General features: G+C 42.2%; 1 protein-coding gene across 1 annotated transcript; it reads left to right on the top strand.

Annotated features, from left to right (window-relative positions):
* Nucleotides 1-2,115: 2,115 nt before the first annotated feature.
* HACD4 (3-hydroxyacyl-CoA dehydratase 4) lies at nucleotides 2,116-20,340 on the top strand. Its single transcript, XM_010199335.2, has 7 exons — nucleotides 2,116-2,205; nucleotides 6,007-6,110; nucleotides 6,959-7,086; nucleotides 13,931-14,043; nucleotides 16,565-16,671; nucleotides 17,320-17,451; nucleotides 17,863-20,340. Exons 2-7 carry the CDS (start codon nucleotides 6,014-6,016, stop codon nucleotides 17,943-17,945), a joined length of 660 nt encoding a protein of 219 aa, XP_010197637.1. The 5' UTR covers nucleotides 2,116-2,205; nucleotides 6,007-6,013; the 3' UTR covers nucleotides 17,946-20,340.
* The last annotated feature ends 416 nt before the right edge of the window (nucleotides 20,341-20,756 follow it).

The raw sequence follows: 20,756 nt of genomic DNA, 5'->3' as shown, positions 1-20,756 counted from the left end.
CTTTGTCTGGGATGATTCACTCTGTTAGGGGATGTCAGTAAGTCAGCTTCAGTAGGACAGGGCCTGTTTGAATTTACAAAATCCCAAGTGTGAGGGGAAAGAACTGGCACAGCTGTCACTTCCTCTTTTTCCCAGTTTGAGAGCATAGATAAAAACATTGCCACTTTTCCTTGTTGCTTTTGGTATGGAGACAACTTTGCTTCTTCTGCTGCCTCCACACAGCCTTCCTTTCCTCGCTGCCAATCTTAGTCACACAATTTGAATGGCAGCTAGCTCTGGTGCAAGTAACGACAAATGTGTGCTCAGCATGGCACCACATCAGTCCCATGGCCCCCAGACAGCCCACGATTTACTCTGTAACTAGAGCCAATGGAACTGGAGTGTATGCTTCTAATTAAGCATGTGTTTAAAAGGTGTGACTTATGCATACTTAAACTAGTGTAGTCCACTGGCTAAAACATAGGCTTGAATTCAGGTAGTCAAAAAATCTAATCGGGGGGAAAGGAGAAACAAAGTTAACAGGAACATTGAAAGTTAATTTCAAAGCAAGTGGTTTCTTTCTTAAAACACATCTGCATATTGCTTTTACAGCAAGGATTTGGAAACAAGAGCTATGCATAAAACACGCAAATGTTATCCTGGTGATGTTTTCTGTTTGAAGCGACCAAAATACTTTCAGTAGCGCATGAAATATTTCAAGGTTGCTGGCAATTTTAGGCATAAAGTACCCCGTTGCAATGGCTCCTGACCATGCCCAGAACATGTTTTTCTAACCTCATGACGCAGCAAAACCAAACACAGTTACAACCTGTTTAGATTTCGAGAAATCAAGGAGACTCAGGTTAACCTGACACGTGCTGAACAGTCATCAAGCTTGTTCTAAGAGGTGCCAGAAGTTACATACAAGTAGTTTTTTGATACTGGTTAAGGAGTTTCTAGACAGAAGTTTGTCTTCAAGAGAAGTAGCTGGAGTGGAGAAGAGAGTTTACTTTTCGAAAAGAAAAGCTAGATTTTTTTCTGGGACATGTTCTAGTCTTCTTGTATCTAGCTAATAAGTGTTCCAATAGTGTTATTTAATACTTGCTTTCATCTGTCTGCAGCTTACCAATAAGCCTTCCAATAGCCATATTTAATTGCTTAACCCTTTATTTAATGCTGATTTATTGTTCCCTGGGAAAAAAATACATTCCTTAGACTAGAAAAAGATGATGATTCTTGAGCAGTACAAGTCAGCTGTCACTGCAGCAGGAAAGCCAAACATGCTAGGGTCCCAGAGGGGAGACATAACCATATCCCACAGCTTTTGCTGGCAGTCACCTGCTTACCAGGGAGGTATTCCTTACGTCTCCAGGACACCACAGGGAGTGGAGATGGTCTTGCCAGGAGCTCAGTGACACTCACAGTAGGGATGACATCCAGCGACAGACATTTTGTTCCCCTGACTTTTTGTACCTACACATATATGCATTAGATTCTTTGTGACTTCTTTAGCAGTAACATTGAATTCCAGATCTCACTGTAGGATGGGATGTGCTTTCAACATGAACACCAGTAGGAAAAAGTTTATAAACACATTATGGCATTCCTCTTCATCTGATTTATGCTGAGATGCCCAAGACATTTACAGGCAGAAGTGAACTAGGATGCACAAATACCTTTCCTCTGCCAGGAGTGCCCATATTTCACAAAGGCTTGAATAAATAGACATTTCTAGATAAGAAGCGGAAAATTCTTTCCTGCATCTGAAGTAAAGGGCTCTTTTTATGCTGTGCTACCAGCCTTCCTTATCATTCGATTGTGTTGTTAGTGTTGTTGTGGTGCTGGTGACTTAAAGAGATGAGAAAAACAAACTTTACATTTCACATTTCTTCAGTAATCCTTCAAAACAATGTTCTTGGTTGAGAGACAAAGTTAGTGGGATTTACAGACTAGCTTACTGGTACAGTAATGAGAGACTAATTTAGGGTAGGTTAGGGTAGGCTAGGCTAGGCTATGAGAGCAAGGCGGAGTGGAGATATTTGGGGTTAGAAGCTCCTTTCTTGGGAAGTGCAGTGTTGTTCCTGCTTAGTGCTACGCGCAGTGACGTTGCAGGGTGGGGGAAGAGGAAAGAGGAGGGGTGATCTAACAAACAGCTGCTGCAGCTGTAGAGAGAGAAAGGGAGAAACATCAGGAGCAGCAGCAGCAGCAATCCGACCCCCGCAACAGGTAATATCTCTTGAGCACAGGTGACCTAATAAGAAATAAGAAAATAAGAAATATGAAAGGGAAAAAGAAAAAAAGGTGGGGTGGGATGTGCCTCTGAGCAAAAAAATTCTCTATGGCTTCTCAGCAGCCGCCTTCTTTCTGAGCTGCAGCTTGTCACATGGGTGGGAGGAGGGGAAAGGAGTTCAGACCAATATGACTTAAAAGGAAAACTTGTCAGCAGAGGGGCTTTTCTAGCAGACCTTCCTGCAGGAAAAAAAAAAAAAAAAAAACAAAGAAAAAAAAAAGGGAACATGTCTGTGTGGTTTCAGAGCGACTATTGCTTCCCCATGTGCAGCCATCCAGCATGGGTGCATGGGAAGATGGTAGAGTGCAATAGCTCTGAAGACAGGGAAGTGATCAGTTCAGCAGGTCTGGGTGGGAGCTCCCCTGAGAGGATCTAATCGTGGCCTTCATCCTTGCACCTTGCAAGGGACAGCTAGCTGGGGCAAGGGCTGCAGCTGGGCTATCTGCCACCTTAGCTCTTGCCACCTTAGCTCAAGTGGGACATGGTCCTTCATGACTACCTTTCAGACACAGAGGGCACTGACCTCTGCACTTACCCCAAAGGATACCTACTATAGAGACACACTGAAGAATTTTGTGAGAAAAATAATAAAGTGGAATAATTACATGATTTTTCTACCTGTGAAAATATGTCTGGCTTTACAAGCCTTACTTTGTCACTGGTAAAATCTCTGCTGGTGAAGAAAAGGGAAAAGAGTATCTTTAGGACCATGTTGCTATGTGTGCTACTTCTGAGTTTCCAGGTTTTGAGCCCAGTGAGAAAGTAGATCAAGTTTTCCACTAGGCAAGGCTGATCCTAAATACAATAAATGCATCCCTAACATTTCAAATATATTTGGTACAAAATCAGCCACAGCAAGCAACATGGAATGGACAACTAAAACAACAGAGAGTCCAGCCTTCTGGATCTCCCTACTGCAAGACTCGTGTCTGTTTCTTTCTCCTGTCATCAGTGCAGGCATAACTGTGCTTCCCCAGTGCCTTCATAGCAACTTGAAAGTGTTAAAGCACAGCACTCTGCAAGGAATTAGTGCAGTGGCAAGCCCATTTTACAGTGAGGTTGGTAAGGTCAGGCAGCAACTCTGGGGGAGGGCCAGGAACTGACCACCTACCTGATAGATTGCTAGTCAGTGTTTAGTCTGCAAGGGTGCCACAGAAGTGGGCTCCGCAAGGTAAATGTGGAATGGTGCCTGCTGTGAACAGAGGGGAGCAGGAAACCTAATTGAAGCCCATCTCGTCTGCCAGTGACCTTCCAAACAGAAGCTGATGGCTTAACTTTGTGTTGTGACACAAAACAGCTAAGACAGTGACATAGGTTATCCTCAAGCTGCTTCTGGACCTCTAGGTGAAGAGATCAGCCTTTGAAATGAGAAAGACCTTAAAGAACAGTTACATTCCAGTTTCCTTTGATTATATCGAGATCACATTTTACTCTCTGCAGATTCCTGTCAAAGGCCTCTGTTATGTACCTTGTGTCCAGGGAGCAACATGGTAGGATAAAGCCCCATTTTGAGACAGGGCCTTCCCACAGTGGAGAGAATCACCAAGTAAGGGAGCTGTGCTGCTGGCAGCAATGGGGGTGGGTCCTCCCAGGTAGCACTGGCATGCTGCCCACCAGCACGCCTCTGCACTTGGTAGGGAATATGGGGCCTTCCCCATAGTGCCATAGTGTGCATACATCTCAGTAGTCACCAGCGTATTTCAAAGATGATGAGTCCCATCATGCAGCAGCTGCCATATTGCCAGAACACTAGTGTGAAGCTGCATTTACAAATGTCCCCTTGGTTAAGTCATGTTTAGCAAAGACTTAACATCTTAAGAATCATTAAGGACCACAATTTTCTAGCCAGACAATGGAGGAAGAGTTCAGAAAATAAACCCAAATCACTGAAAGACAAGTTCTGAAGATGAGAGACAGATGTCTCAAATGGAACTTCAGAAGAGAGAAATCACACACTCAGCACACACTCTGTGCAAAGCCCACATGGCAGTATCAGAGACTGCCGGAGGTGCTGACTGGAAAGCCTCAAGATTTTTTAACTGTTCCTGTAACATTTATACCCATTACAGTAATAGCTATCTATCCAGTAATACAACTTTCTTAAATCAGAACAATATTCTTAACTTTTTTGCCTTTTAAAAATGTGCAGTGTGCCACTTTTTTTTTTTTTTTTTTTTTTTTTTTTTTACCTCCACAATAGAGAACCAAGTGTCTTTTAGTAACAAAGCAGGTGGGATTTGGGTCAATATTTATAGAGCTCACTGGACTTCAGCTGAATTCAGTTGTATCACATTTTTCCCAAAAGGAGTGTTTATAGAATACAGTCTGTGTCCTCATGTGTCTTATTTTTGTAGTATGGAAGAGCATTGATGTCTCTTGGGCAGAAGATTATTGCCAACACATCTTTCTGTGCTTACAGAAATGTTGACACAGTAGCCATCCTGCAAAACAGGGGAGAGTAAGAAGAAAGGCATTTTCTATGACCTTCCTAGGATAACTTAGGTTAAAAATATAGAAGATCAGTTTATCTAGATCAATTTGCAGACTGTAAACTGTGGTGTTGTTATTTATGATCTTGTTCCAATGCTGGAACAAGAAGTAAATGTATTTATCATATTTAGATATTTCTATAGAGCAATTCACTGTGTTTGTCAACAAATAAATGAAATAAAGTCCGATGGCAGAGACACACAGCATGAACACAATGGATTAAGGGGCAACTGAAAGAGATTTCGCTATTTATTGGGGCAGGAAAGCAACTGGTCAAGCACAGGAGATAAGTTCTAGTATGAAATTAACAAATCTGCTTCCCAAAAAGTTAGACAGTCCTTTTCATAGCTGAAGGACAGGCAAGCCTCTCTCTGGAATGACTCATGAGAAAATACATTTATGGGAAAAAGAAACTATCTCCAGAGTCTATGAAGTTTTGCAAAAAGTCAGGTTACCTATGAAAATTAGGGTGAAAGAGGTACAAAAGTTAGTCTGCTCCAACAGGAGAAGACTGACCTTACTAAATGCAACTTGAAACGCGAGCTGTTCAAAGAGACCTTAATCTAATGTTTAACACTTGTAGATCAAGTTGGTTAAAAAAGGGAAAGGCGGGTATCCAGTCTGCATCAAATAAAATCAGATTGAAAGGTGACATTCTCTTCCATTTCTTCACCTACATTTTCATAAATACAGCTATGCTATCTGCTAGAGACACAGCAAATCATTTGTGTTGTACTTTAATCTCTACCTGAGTGCACACGAGAGGCACATCTTCTGGGAAACATGGGGTAAACCTCACCAAGGGGCAGAACTCCCGAGGCCCTCAGCAGGGCTGCGGTGGCTGTGACCCCAGCAGTCCCTCAAGCCTGGTCACACTGCCAAGGCAGAGCCAAGCCCAGGGGCTCAGGCTCGGACCCAGAACTAGGTGTGAGCATCTTTGGTTAGTTACCTTCCCCTCTGGGGGCACAAAGCTCACTGTATGGCCACAGATCATTCTCATCACCTGTGCAAACTCAGAACACGGCTCTGGGTATATCCTGAGGTGTAACAACAAAGGGACCCTTTGGTCCACGAGGGAGAGTACTGCTCTGTGACTGCCGACAGACAGTTTTCACTGATCTTGTTACATTTCAGCTCTTTCCTTTTTATTTACCAGCATGTCCAAAGAGGGTGCAAATTCTGCAGGTCAATAAGGTTAAATGTTGTAGTAAGTCATGCACTTTGTTTTATCATTTTCACCTCCACAGCTTTACCATGAACACCTACCTCTTTGTGTATGACTTAATGCAATTCTGTGGACATTCCTGGATATTTACGAATATGATCATCAGGTTCATGTCATTTGGAAAAGGTAGGATTCCTTCTGTATTCTCAAACATTTTAAAAAGTGGTAACATACAGAAATATCAAATATAAAGTTAAGACTCTGAATAGGTGTATGTCCAGTGCTAGGAGTGGAAATTTCAGTTAGAGAAAAACAGTGTTTCTTCCATTAAAAAGGATCAACAGATTTCTGGTACCTACATTGAGCCTGGATCACATTAGGAATGAACCTTTTGCTTTGCTAACGAGGCTTAATATTCAGCAGCATGCGAGTAACATGTAGACATAGACCTAAGTGTGACTAGGTCCAGTCATTATGGTGAATGGTCACTAGGAGGGAATAACTTTGTGGTTATTGCACATGACTCTCTCTCTCCAAAAGCGTTGCAACATTTTTCTTTCTGTTGGCTGGGGTTAAGGCACGTAAATAGAAAAGCAATGACTGAAAATTTGAAATTACCTACAATGGTGAACAGTTGTAGCACATAAAATACCTGCTTTGTGGTCTACTTTTTTTAGGGCGGGCCATGGATACAGACAGATGCAGGCAGGAACTCAACATCTCCTCATTTTAGGCATTCTTCACACATTTCCTCAACATTTCCTCAAATTTAGAAACAACAACAAAAGTGGTATCTCTAAACCAACACATCCCTGCACCACGTTTGCCAGTCCATTAAGTGCAGGGGAACCCATTCGTTTGTCAGCTTCCTGCCTCTGCCAAGGCCATACAAAATTGACGGCTTCCTCCCCTCCCTGAAGCTCTGCTTCTGTTACCCAAAAGCCTGGTACCACGTAAGCCTTATTTCTTGTCATCTCCAGTAGTTGGTCCAGACTTTTTCCAAACAGCTACCCTCTACTTTTCTTTGCCTGTAGATTCGTTGGCCGACACGTTTTACTCCATAGGACTTGTAATGCGCCTTTGTCAGTTGTTGTCTACATTGGAGATCCTACACATCTTCATTGGCATCGATAAAAGCCGTCTCTTCCCTAGGTTTTTGCAGGTAGGTCCATTTCTCAAGACCCTTCTTCCACAACCTACACGCTTCAACCACAGTTGCCCCTGGAAAAGCCCAGGCTCAAATACTCTTGAACTCAGCCTGCACCCTTCCTCGGGGAGCTTGGTCTGGTAATGTTTGTTAACTGCAGGAACCAAGTTCTTGGAACTGGACTGGGAAAGAGCTGCAGTAAACCTTAATAGCAAGTGTCCCATGTGCAGCTCAAAATGGCAGGGACGTGGAAGATGTCTGGAGGAGCATTCACCTGCAGAAATGGGGCAGCCCCCTTTGCTAGGGTGCCATAGGTGGCTCACGACACTGCCTTCCCAGACAACTTGTTTACAGTCAGAAGGAAACATTTCAGGGCCTGTTTCAGTAGCTAATTCTTTTCCATGACCTTTCCTCACTAACAAGTGTGTATTTTATTTTGTAGACAATTACAACACAAGATTTTGTGAAGTAGCAAAGGGATGGCAGTGAGCAAACCACCTGAAGCAGGGTTTGCTGGAGATCATGGAGTATGGAAGAAAAAAATGATTAAGAAAGAGAAACTAAGGGACTGGTGAAGAATTAATGCTGACAGGGAGAAGAAAGGATTGCCATATTACTGCTGTAAGGGTTTCTGCCCTCTCAAATCCAGACAGGGGCAAACTGTGACAATGTTTAGAGGTTCTAATGCTGCTAAGGAGTTTATGTGGCATATGTTAATCGGTAGGCAGAAAAACAGCTGAAAGATCACATACTATAGCAGAAAACAAGATGATTTTCTGACCTTTCCCTTACCACACTCTTGTTTGTGTTGAGAGTTAATCTGAGGTTTTGGTATTTTTCTTAATGCATTAGAAAAAGTAAAAATGTTGACTTGAGTTTACCTTCAAACCTTCCCAATCCTTATAATTTGAATAATGGCGAAACTAGTATTGGTCTCAGCAATCAGAAGGTAGAAGACTAAGAGTAGTCAGTTATGTTTTTAGTTTTCTGGATAGCCCATTTTTGTCAAATGATGTACTGCATGCATCAAGATGTTCCTCTTTTAAAATATGCATTAGAAGTCGGCTGACTAAGACAGATCTCTGTTTTTTATGCTACTCACCAAGTACGGTAGCAAATTTGTCAAAATGCAGTTAACTTTTTTTCTGCCTAGATCTACATGCTCTTACACTGATTTAGGGGAAAAAAAAATGTATCCCATCTGATGTGTCCTGTAATAAATCTCACATCACGTCTTGGAGAGAAGAGCAACCTGCTAATGCTAATAGTCATTAAAGTACAGCTTGTCTGGGCAGAGTTTATACATTCCCCAGCCCTGACAGAATCGATTCCTTCTCTACCCAGCCCTACAGAGGCAGAAATTAGGGAAGCCTGCACAAACATTGCTCTGTGTCACCACAAAAGACAGCAGATATTAAATGGATATTCTGAGCAAGAAAAACATGACTTTTCTTGAGTAATCACTGCAGTGCTCTCCAGAACAGCAGAGAGAAGGCTGGGTCAGGAAATGACACGGCACTGTGACTCCAAACATTTACCTCACAAAAAAGAGAGCTTTGGATCCTTACTTGGTTCTTTCCCCAAGTGCTCTTTCAGAGCAAATGCAACTCTCTTACCTTCATCTTACAGCAGTCTCATGTTATGCAAGCAAGTTGTACAAACTCTTTGGTGTAGACTCTGCTTTCTCTTGGGTTGCCCTGCTTTTTTCATGAGTGTTGGCTAAGCAGTTGTGTACCAACAGCACTCCCAAGTGCCTTGCAACACTTTCCTCCCTGCCTCTTATGGAAAAAGACCCCTACTCTAACAAATTTCCATAATGAACTGGGGAAGAACAGAGATGCTTACCTTACTGCAGTCTACTGGACCACTGCACATAGTCTGAGCACTGGTAAAGCTTCGAAAGTTTGATAGTGGCTGCGTTGTTCTGTGTTTCCAACACCCGTGGCTTAAAACATATCCTTCAGGCCGTGGACATAGACACATACCCTCAGGGGAGTTCATCTCACTCAGGTGATCATTCAGTTGAGAGAACTGGAGGCTCTGGCAATGTCAGGGAAGCACAAGGGTGGAGATTTATGCCACCCTGAATAGAACAAGCTATGAAAACATCCCTGTGGTGGTCAGTCATTTTGTAGGCATTATAGCAGAGAAGAGATCTAAAGCAAAGTGCAAATGAAGGATTTCTACCTAATAGGCAATTTATCCTGGTTTAGTATCATTTACAAGGAATACTTTGAGAAACACATTAAAGACAGTGGAAAACCAAACTTGGAGGTGTTTTATGGAAAAGACATCCAGGGTGGTCTCATTGAGGGACAAAGTCTCAGGCCACCTGGCACCTGAGAAGGGTTAGGTAGGCCAAGGCCTAGATGCACCATGAAAGAAAGGTGAGTCCTGTGTGATGGATGCTATGGAGGAATGGAAAACAAGGGAGGGTCCAAAACTGGTGCAAAGGAATGTCTCTGAGGATGTTTGCATCTTCAATAATGAAGAGGAAGACAGGAGAACATATCACATGTCATTGAAGCTACCAAAACAGAGGATAATGAAATTTAGTAGTCTGTCCAGGGAGTAAAGGAAGATGGTACCAGTACACTAACAAGGAAGAGGGTAGGAAAGGTGTGAGAAAGAACTAATGTTTTTGTGATCAAAACATCAGCAAAGAGCATTAGATTTACCAGACCACAAGCACTTACTACAGCTATGCAATAAAAATATTTTTAACTCAATCTAAATACTTAGTAGCACTTTTCATTTTTAAACATTCACTAAATTGAAGAGCTATGTAAGAGTTTCAGGTACCAAGTAAGATACTGCACAGTCAGTGTTATTATAAAACGGAAGTGAAGGTGCTGCCTGCTCCTGCCCTAACCTCAGCTAGTCTAATTTGCTCTGTTTCACTTACTTTCTTCAAATGCCCAGGCTGTCTTGTGGAAATTTATACCATCTACAGAACTTGCTGTATTCAGTGAGACACCAGTGCTGGTAGAGGAAGGAAATTCCAATTTAACATAAAGAACAAGAAGGAATGGAAAATGAAACCGTTGTACTTAACGCTTTGTGAGGTGTCTGCACATACTTCCTTTTTTATGAATATGAAAACAGAGAGCTACTAGTTTTGACTTTTATTTTTTTCTAAGCAAGACAGTAGCAATAGAGAATGCTATTTTCATTCATGCAAGGGCAGATGATCCACGGAGGAAACGTGCTGTGGCTGAGCAGCAGCCCAAGCTTTTTACACATGTATATATTTATATGCATGAGTGTATACACAGACATATACATATATGTGTGTATACAGGCACACAATATCAACAGACATTCACTGGTATCTCCTTCTCTTCAAGTAGCACCCTGCCTTGTCATTTGTCTCAATGTCCCCAACCTCTAACCCCTGTATATACCTTCAATTTGTGTGGTTTACCCAAAGAATGTACTATGAAAGAAGAGAGTAAAATGTCTCAAAGAAGAATAAAAGCAAGCAGCCAGGCAACCTCTTGAAGAACACAGAAATGAGGTACAATGCCACTGTGTATCTTCATGTTGTGGTTTAAGCCCATCCAGGGACAAAAGACCACGATTAGACTTAAGTACAACAGACTTCGAAGCTCCCAAAGGACAGGGAGGGCTTAATTGTTGCTTATGATCCCTGAGAAAACAGAGAAGGCTGCTCAGCCTTTAGTTAGAAAACTAAACTTAATTTAATCCGCCTCCAACTAAAACAGACAGAAATATCCAACAGAAAAATAATACAGAGTAGAGCAAATGGTGGTAGGGCAACCAGCCCTGTAAGATCACCTTTCTACCACCCCTTTCTCTCATGTCATTACCTCCTTCCCCCATGAGCAGTGCTGGGGGCAGGGGATGAGGGATACAGTCAGTCCTTTCCTGATGTCTCTTGCCGCTTATCACACCCCTGAGGAGAAGTGCTCCTCACCAGCCCATCCTTGCTCCAGCTTGGGGTCTCCCACACACTACGTAGCGCTGCACGGCTGTTTCAATGGGCTGCTGCAACCCCAGTTCATCTTCTCCGGGTTGGGGTCTAAACTGCTCACTCTCTCTGACCCGAAGACTCTAACTCTCAGCCCCTGTCACGAGGTCTCTACTTCTCATCACAAGCTGCAAGGATGTTTCTGGTCTGGCATCACTCCTTTTGTCTTTTCCTGACTGCAGGGTCTGTGTGGTCATATCCATCTTCCCCTTCCTTTCCATCTCCTTCTCTGCATTTCATATTCCCATCCTTAAATAGTGATGGCAGAGGCGCCAGATTGGCCTGGCTGGGCCAGAGGGGGTCTGAACCTCAGAGCTGCAGGAAAGTCTGTCAACTGTTTACCTGCACTACAGCCTCCTCCCTGTTACCAAGCAAAAGCGGCTCCTCACAAACCATGACACCTTGTGAGGACATCACAGTGGCCCTGAGCAGCCAGGCCTGTGCCCTGTCCCACAGATGTTCTCTGGTGTCGGGACATGAGCAGTTTTCAGTTTTGGCCTCTGATGGCTGATTTGTGTATCCCGTTGTTTGCTGGCTGATACTGCAGTCCTACAGGTGACCTTTGTGGCAGGTCCAGTTGTTGCAGGTGCTTAACCTACTTGACACAGTCTGATTACTGTCTTCAATCATCTGTAACGGGTTAGGATCAGTGCCTCCACTGTTTCCCTTCCCAAATGGGAATCCTCTTGTGGAAGAAATCTGCTTAGCCTCAACTAGGCAATGCTCAGTGCTTCTTGTGCATCTCCTTGTGCCCTGGGAGCAAAAAGAAATCCACAGCCTCTTCCACTCCCAGACCATGAAACTGAATTATGGGTCACCAAAGCCACTTTGTCTTGTGGTCAGTGCTTATCCTTTTGAAACTGGGGATAGTTCAACCTGTGTATCCTTTTATCTCTACTGAAGCGATAAGCACCTGACCATTTGATCCATGCTTTTTTCTACCATTTTTCCACCAAGCCACTTCCTGAATAGCAGGTGACAATTTGGAAAGTCTGCCAGCTCTCAGATTTAAAACCATGTCCACCTTCTCATTACTGTGGTAACGCTGTGGTCTCTAGGTGAGGTGATTCCATGAAAAATCTCACATATTAACAGTATTGCAGAACTCTCTCTCCGTGTCCCAATTTGATTTTAGGATTGTTAAGAAAATGCATACACCACCAATGCTGCACTCCTTTACCATCCTTCATCAAAACAATTTTAGCTTGTGTTCTATTTTATCTGTTCTCTCCAGCGCAGAATCCTATTCAATGGTCATATTGCTTTTACCTTTGTTCTGATTTCTCTCTTGTGATGGTTGTCCTACCCTGCTTCTTCTACGTGCCTTCTCCATTTCAGATTCTGCATCAGTGCTTTCATTTCCCCAGTTTTCTTGCCAAGTTCCTCAGCATCAGCATACAAACACAGGACTTCGTATCTCTCACTCTCTATTTCCCAGCCTGTCTATACAGACGCCTGTCAACATCTGACCTTCGTAGAATTGAATTCCTCAGTGAGGGACCAATGGGATCAGCAGCACACAATGACAGTCAAGGCAGGGTGAGGCACAGCAAAACTATTTTTGTCCGTTGTGGTTCCCTCAGTGCTTTTCAAGATGAGGAAGCAGATCCTGGGAGGACAGATATGCTCTCTTTCTGTATGAAATATTGCTCTCACGTAGTTTTGCTGAATAGTGAAGTGATGGCTGCTTTATCTGACATACATGGTTTGCAAAACCGCTCTGTAGCCAGAATGTTCCACGCAGGAACTGGCAAATGTGTAGCAAACAGCTGAGATGTTACATACTGCACAAACTTGCTGAGAGGTCAAGTTCTTGTTCTGTTTAAGGTAGGAGGAAACCAGTGAAGAAGAATGACGGCACTTTTAAAAATGACCTTATTAATCTGTTTCCATTTCACGACTTTTCACTGACTTGACATCTTAAACCATAAAATCAAGAAACCCGTGGTACCTCATGTAAGATATGGCAGTGGGCATAAAAAAAAAAAAAAGGCTAGTGAAGCCATACCGCTTCATACTAACTGAGGAGAGGCGTGTTTTCTCCTTCAGTACTTTCAAGGTATAAATCATGGTGAACTGACATGTTCAAGGAGAGTGTCACAAGCAACTGTTGGCAGTACTGAATACCAGAGATATTTATTTTTACAGGGCAGGGCATGAATACTATTAGGGAGCTTGTCTGAGAAAGCTGCAAAAAGACACATCTTTTAAAAAAGTCTCTGATCTTTAATATTGCTTAAGTATTTCCAGCTGGAGACATTGCCTGTTTAATCCACTCTCTTATCATTTTGCTTGTAAAGTCATACCTTGTGGGTTGCATATGGGCCAACCACTAGAAAAATGTTACGACATAAATATCATGGCAGTAATTCACATAAATAACAAACTTCAATCCACTTCTCCTAGACAGAAATAAGAAGGAAAGAAAAATAAGGAATTCTACTTTTCCTCCTACTTTCTGCAAGTCTTGTGTGAGAGAGATCACTCGTGACTCAGATTCCCAAGCTATGGAAAGCAGGGCTGGGACTGTGAGAGTACCAACAGTCTGGCAATACTACTGAGGGGAGATGTCCTTGCTCCCACAACCTCAGTCAGCTCATCCACAGGTTTCCTAAGCTACAAACCCAACTCATCCTCTGGCGAGAAATTATCTTAGCAGATCTGTGATGCTGCAGCCAACAGTGTCCAGTTCCCTGAGCTGGAGAGTAATGGAGTCTTGAAGAAAAGCAGGCCACAAAACAAAATGTGCACTGAAGTGCTTGTGTAAAGCAAACTGGATTCACCTGCGGCAATTTATTTTGCCAAAATGCACAGAAATAAGAAGTATAGCAGGTGCTGCGCGAATTCACAATTATTTTTTGTTTTCAGATCACTGAGAGAATAATAGTTTTATTTGTCGTGATCAACAGTCAGGAAGAAGTTCAAGGGAAGAATGTCGTATGCATTTTATTTTTCCTTTGGAACTCGCTTGATGTGGTCAGGTAAGGCAACATCTGCAAAACCATGAGGGGAACATGGATCATTCCTGGGAGTGGAACCCCACCTCCACAGTGCTGCAGGCTCATGTCACTATTTCAAAATTGGTAGGAAAGCACATTATCCGTTTTAAATAAAAGGTTAGACATTATAAGCCACTCACTGATTTTTACAAAAATCCACACAGCTGAGAGGCAGAGTGACTTACAGAAGTATATAATTGCATTAACACTTATAGTTCAAAGGCTTTAACCTTTTTCAACCAAAATTTCTAAGGAGATCACAACTAAAACTACCACGCAACAGCAATTCCTGAACCAAATTTACAACCCTAAAATTGCTTTGATTTATTCCACTGTTATCCACAACTGAGGTCACAGTAAGGCAGCCCCAGCAGAACTTATCACTAGGATGGAAAGACTATTCTGGGTTAACTGCACTGTGCTCTCCAAAAAGCCAAGAGCTCCTGCCACAGAGACCAAGAATTTTGCTGTCGTAGGGCATACATCATACTGCAAGTATAATGTGCATGAAGCAGAACGGACAGGAATTCAGCTCAGGCTTTTTCTCTGAAAAAAGTAGTATGATGGAAAGTTACCAATATCTTCCTGTGTTGAAAGTATAATGCTAAAAATTCGACACTACTGACTTTTCCATCAATATCTGAAGTCAATAGCATTTCTCAAATGTAACAAGCCTCTCTGGGATATAGAAGACATATGGAGCATAAAAACATTTTAACATGACATGGGCTTCACACAACCTCAGTATGGGAGGAAATTCTTCTATCTTGTTTCTTGCTGCTAAACCAGCTTTACGCTGTTTTAAATACATTGCTTTGGGGACTGACTGGGGAATGCAGATTCAGGCAACAATGGAAATGTGTATTATAAAAGAGATCTGAAAAAAAGAAAGTGTCAGGTAGAATTCATAAGAAAGACTTTAAGGCAACTTCAGAGTATTTGTACTACATGTGTTAAATAAACTACTACCTGTAATAATTACTTGGATTATTGCTCCAATCCCTTTCTTTTTCAAGTCTGTAATGAAAGGGTTCTGTGCAGCTGGAGAGAGGCCAAAAGTGTGAACAGTCTTGTGAGTGCGCAGCAGTCCCATGGATGTATCACTATTTTTCTGTTGTTGCTGAAGAGCACAGAGCAGTGTCATCACAGCAGAAGTCTAACAGGCAAGATATTGTAGTCTCTAGCAGCAACCAACCAACCCAAACAATAATGCATAGCATAACCCACACAGATTTAGAATTCTCACCTGATTTATTTTACAGCACCTGTGCCATGTCCTGGCCTCTCCAAGCAGCAGTTACGTCTAAAAACACACAGGAATCTATCCCATCCCTTAGTCAACTGGTCTTGAAGTACTACAAGTTCTTCCACATAGTTCTTCAGGGACATAAACTGCCTTTGCATTACAGATAATGATGAGCTGAGAGCAAATTCTGCAAGGTTTTACGTATTTGATCTTTCCTGCTTATCTCATAAACAGTCCAAGGAAGTGTATAGAGAGGGAATGGCTGTTTCCTTCTTGTATTAGGTTGAGATTATGCCTTAGAAGCAACAACTAAAAAAATGGGAGACAATCCTGAGGTTGCAGAGGACAAATGTGAGAGAAGATGGTACAGTTATACCCTATCAAATTCTTCTACAGTCCAGGAATGACAGAAAATTAATAATGTAAAATTAATACAAAATTAAATAGTTAGATGGGAACAGAGGAAGTTTGTTTAATGCTGGTTCTATCTGCCAGAAACAGTCCTGGTTAACAGTGGCTAAAAATCCTTATTTTCTTATCTCTAGCAAGACCACAAGGCAAAAAGCCTTTCATCTGACCAAACATGCCATCAGACCTGTTTGTCTGGTGTTTGGAAATCTGCTGTGTCACTCTCATATCAAATCAGCTAGGATGAGCTCACCTATGTAGACTGAAGTCCCAGGCATTCTGGTCTCTCAGTGAGCAACAGTAAGAGAGACAGTAAGAATAAAACACTGCAATACATTGGAGAGCAACTGCTTTTTTGGCACTTACTACCCTTTCTGTGGTCCAGAGGAGGTAGCCCTACTATGGAAGCCTACTTACAATTACCTTGCTGTTTAGCTTCCTCCACCAGTGGTTTGGCTTGTTCAGCAGTCATAAATCAGCATATCCTTGTTTCCAAGCACCACTTGTATTCTGTCTTCCCCTCTCAATTTTAATATCCCTATCTGAAGTCCATTTTCTGATGGACCAATATGAAATCATGCTGGTTTCCCATAATGTCTTTGGGCTGGAGGGGTGTATTGCTGTCTGCCTGCTCTGGGATAGCACCGGAGCCAACCCTTTCAAAACAACAAACTATCGTCTTTCAGACATCAGTTAGAGACTAAACAAAGCCGCTGCAGTACTACTCTGAAATTTTCTCAGAGAAGCTCCAAGCTCTTCTGCAACTCCCATGGACTTTTCAATAACTTATCTTTATTTCAAAGACACGATCACTTACTCTGAACACACTTGCTGTTCCTCTTGCTGCAGATACACTTACAACATGTTAGCAAGGACAGGAATATATTACCTACCACTGACATGGCTCAACTTCTCACTGTGCATCCTGCTCTACCCCCTTTCAGTTCTGGCTAAAGGTAAGGAGATGGGAAAGGTAAAGACTTTCTCCATTAAACCTTCTTCAATAAGATATTTCTTTTTATGTTGACAAAGTAGTCATATATGTTTATACATTCTAATATTAACCTGTTCTCTTTTCCGTACCTTTTTTCCTTAATAGGTGTTCTCTGGCGTTTGTGTCTGGGTTTGGTTTTTTTTTTTCAGTAGTGTGGAGAAACAGTCATTTTTCTGGGTAAAGGGGAAAAAATCCCCTCCCAAAAGACACAGAGATTGCCCCATTCCAGACTGACCATACTAGATGGCACATTGTCAAAGCTGCCTCCTCCCCGACGGTGGCTGACCTTACTGTCCCAGGTCGTACTTAGCAACTTACATCATACTCACACCACGAAATGTGCCCGCTGAGATTCTACTGAAAGCACTGCAACTGCAGGAGTGATAGAACTTGTAATTGATTAGGAAATACTTGTTACTTCTAGTATTAAGAGCAATGAGGACCTCAGATCTACAAAACTGAACTTGAGGAGAAAAGATGTGTAAATGCATATAAATGACATGGTAAATTCAGCATACAATGTAGCCTTAAAGATAATTGACTTTTACATGAAGATTTCTGATGATGTTCTACTTGCTTTTGACTAAAGATTTACCACGTTATTTTACAGCATTTGCAATTTGTGTGTCACTGCCTTATTTTGAATCCTTTGGCACATACTCCATCAAGATACCATTTCCATTCGCCTTCTCAATCTACTTCCCCTATGTTCTGAAAATGTACCTGCTAGTGCTCTTTATAGGTAAGTATCTCATCTTCCAGAAAGCTGGGACTCAACACAGCTGGAATGCCTATGGCTTCACTCATTCCTCCTAGCTAGTAAAAGAAATTACATCTAAATTAAGACATTAGCAACTTGGTTATCCAGGAGGGTGAAAGAAAAGCCCCACCTCAAAGCCTGCATGAAAATAGACCCCTTCTCCTTCTCAACAAAATACTTCTGAAAAACTTCATCTGACTTAGCCTGTGTCACAGCCAAGCCTTTATTCTGTCATTGGCTTTAACACTAATCTGAAGGACCTCATCTTTGTGATGCAGTGTTCTGTTCCTAAATTGATGTCACGAACTGTGCTTGTACCATTACTTCTAAATGAACTGAAGACACTTTGGACTCTTCTCCCTTGTTTTTACACTATTTTGTGTTTTGATTCAGGTATGTACTTTACCATCCAGAATCTGTTCTCCGAAAGGAAGGCACACCTAGGGACAGGCAACACCAAACAGAAAAGAAGTTAAGTTGCAGTTTTGTTCAGAGATAAGAAATATATTCCAAGTGAACTGCTGCATATTCCCAGCTTAAAGAGTAATTTGACAAAAGCTTTTCAGTGCAAAACTCCTGTTTGCATGTACATTATCTGGTCGTGTAGGTTTTTCAGAAAAGGAAGGTCCATTAACATGCCTAAAAAAAGAATTACTTTTGAAAGTTTTGATTTCAAATGGCAGGAATTTTAAAAATTAAGATTTTTTCTAACGTTTACTAGAGGGGAAAAAAAAAATAAAATCAAGGAGTGCCTCCACTCCCAATCACACTAACAGCCCTTATTTTGGTGTTAATTCTTGCCTCGTTAGCAACAGATATTCTATAATGACAATACTATTTAATCTATAAGATTATTTTATATTAGGCCAACATGTATGTGCCTCATACATATAAATGTTAAACTGCATGGAATCTCACAAGGACCAGAAGCTGGAAACTTTGCAAGCTGTCAGATCCACATGCCTTGGGAATTCACTAAGGATCCCTGACATCCTGGGCCAACCTAACTTCTCCCGACAAGACTCCAGAAAATGCAGCTAAACTTCAAAGGCAAATGACATGGTCTCTTATAAACGATCTGTTACTCAAGGGGATATTTAAAAGTTAGAAGTAAAATCTTATAACCATATGCCTAGTAGACATTTTCTTCCATACTGAATGGAAAACAGACACACAAAAGAAGTGTCAGGCCAAATACACATTTGTTCTTTAAAGAGAAGTGAAAGATTCTCAAAAGCCACGTGCAAAATTCCAGTCATTTTACTCAACTGTGGTGCTCCTCTTACTTGAGCACAGGCAAAAATGGACAAACAAGTGCTCAGAGGCTGGCAGGGGTTTTCGTCCACATTGATTATCACCTACAATTGAATTCAGGCAGCTGGGGCAGAAAAGTGAGGCTATTTTTTTGAGCTTGACTGAAAACTGGGGGGAGGGAAGAAAGACAATAATTGGAAGGAAGGTAATACTCAAAGGGCAAATGAACACTATTGCAATATGAAGAGGCTTTTGCTTGTATGGCTTTCTAAACCATGCAGCCTAAGAGGTTACATAAGAAAAGAGTGAAGCTGTCCTCAATGAACTCATTTGTTATAAAAGGTCCCCTACTACCATTTTTATTTAATATATGTGGCAGACAAAGCCTACAGACTACTGTGACAACTGGAACTTTTGCAAACCATAAGCAACAAGGTCATGCATGACATAGTATAGAGTCAACCCTGGATTATGTTTTTGAAAGCAGTGTAAACAGAGGTATGAATTAAAGAAACAGAAGTAATTCCACTTCGGACTTCTGTCTGACCCAAACTGATTCAAGTGTGGCCAATGTGAAGAAATGTACAGAGCAGCTTAACAGGGTGATAGCTTTGAAGAAGAGAACCAGAAAAAGAACACTTCACGTCAAACCATTACTGTAACATGCTAAAAGTGAAACATGGACAGTTTTCCCCTTGGAAATTCCGTCATAAAAGTGCCCAAAGCCAACATATCTGGGAGGAGGAAACATGACATATATTGTATTGAGTCTGTGGGGCAAGCCTTTGGCAGTGGGGAAGCCGCAGGGATGACCTTTGTGAGAAGCAGACAGGGCCCTCCCCAAGTGCCAGACACAGGTGGTTCCAGCCAGCTACAAAACAGAGCCACCTTGGGACACTGCTAAGCCACACAGCAAAAATGATGGCATCTCTGGGAAAACATGTTTAAGACGGGTAAAAAAAGTTATGCAGCAGCTGTGAGAGAGAACAGTAAGAAAAAAACATATGAGAAACTGCTCTAGAGACACCCAGTTCAGTGAGGAAGGTGAGGAAGATGCACTGCAGCAGAATCCTCTAGTGCCCATGGAAAAGACCACGGTGGAGCACATGGAGGACCACACCAGGAAAGACAATCCCAAAGCAGCCTGCAGAGGGCCCCATGCTGCAGCAGGGGGCTGTGTCCTAAGGTACACTGCTGCACATGGAGAGCTCACACAGGAATGGATTCCTGGCAGGAACTGTGGCTCATGAGAGACCACACGTGAGCAGCCTTTCCCAGACAGACTGTATCCCATGGAAAGCACTCATGCTAGAGAAGGAACCATGTGAGAAGGAACCATGTTGGAGTAGTTCATGAAGGACTGTATCAACCCCACACTGGAGCAGTGCAACAGTGTGAAGAGGAACGCATAGCAGAGATGAAGGTGTGTGAACAATTGCAACCCCCATTCCCCACCCAGCCCTCACCAGATGGGGAGGGAGAAGGTAGAATTTTGAGTCCAGAGTGGAAGAGTGAAGATGAGCCTAGGAAGAAGGGAGGAGTTGTGGGAAGGTGGCTTTGGTTTTATGTCTGGTTCTTACCATCATACCTTATTTTTATTTGGCAATAAATTAATATTCCCCAAGTAATTTCTGGGTTTGTGATAGTAAGTGGTAAATCATGTCTCTGTCTTTATACTGACCCACAAGCTTTCTCCCTGTCCTGTTGAGGAGGCAGAGTGAGAGGAACAGTTGAATGAGCATCTGGCAGCCAGCCAACATACATCACATTAAAGCCATATTTGTTATTTTATGTTAAAAAAATCAGGACGTGATGCTCTCCCTTTGCATTGATTCTTACAGCTGGCTAAAACGCTGGAATAGGAGAAAAGTTCTTTAAAGTTCACCATGGGGAAGATTCCCAAACCTAAACTGCAGAAAAAAGGCATGTCAGTTAATGACAGAAGACTTTCTGACCTCTTTCTAGTGCAGAGGTAACTTAGGACAGACAACTGGGAGATCCAGGGAATCAGCCTTCCATGTGTGGCTAGAGCA

The sequence above is a fragment of the Colius striatus genome, chromosome Z (assembly GCF_028858725.1).
Source record: "Colius striatus isolate bColStr4 chromosome Z, bColStr4.1.hap1, whole genome shotgun sequence".
NCBI classification, from domain to species: domain Eukaryota; kingdom Metazoa; phylum Chordata; class Aves; order Coliiformes; family Coliidae; genus Colius; species Colius striatus.
The sequence above is the reverse complement of the archived record's forward strand: the minus strand, read 5'-3'. Positions and strand labels throughout refer to the sequence as shown.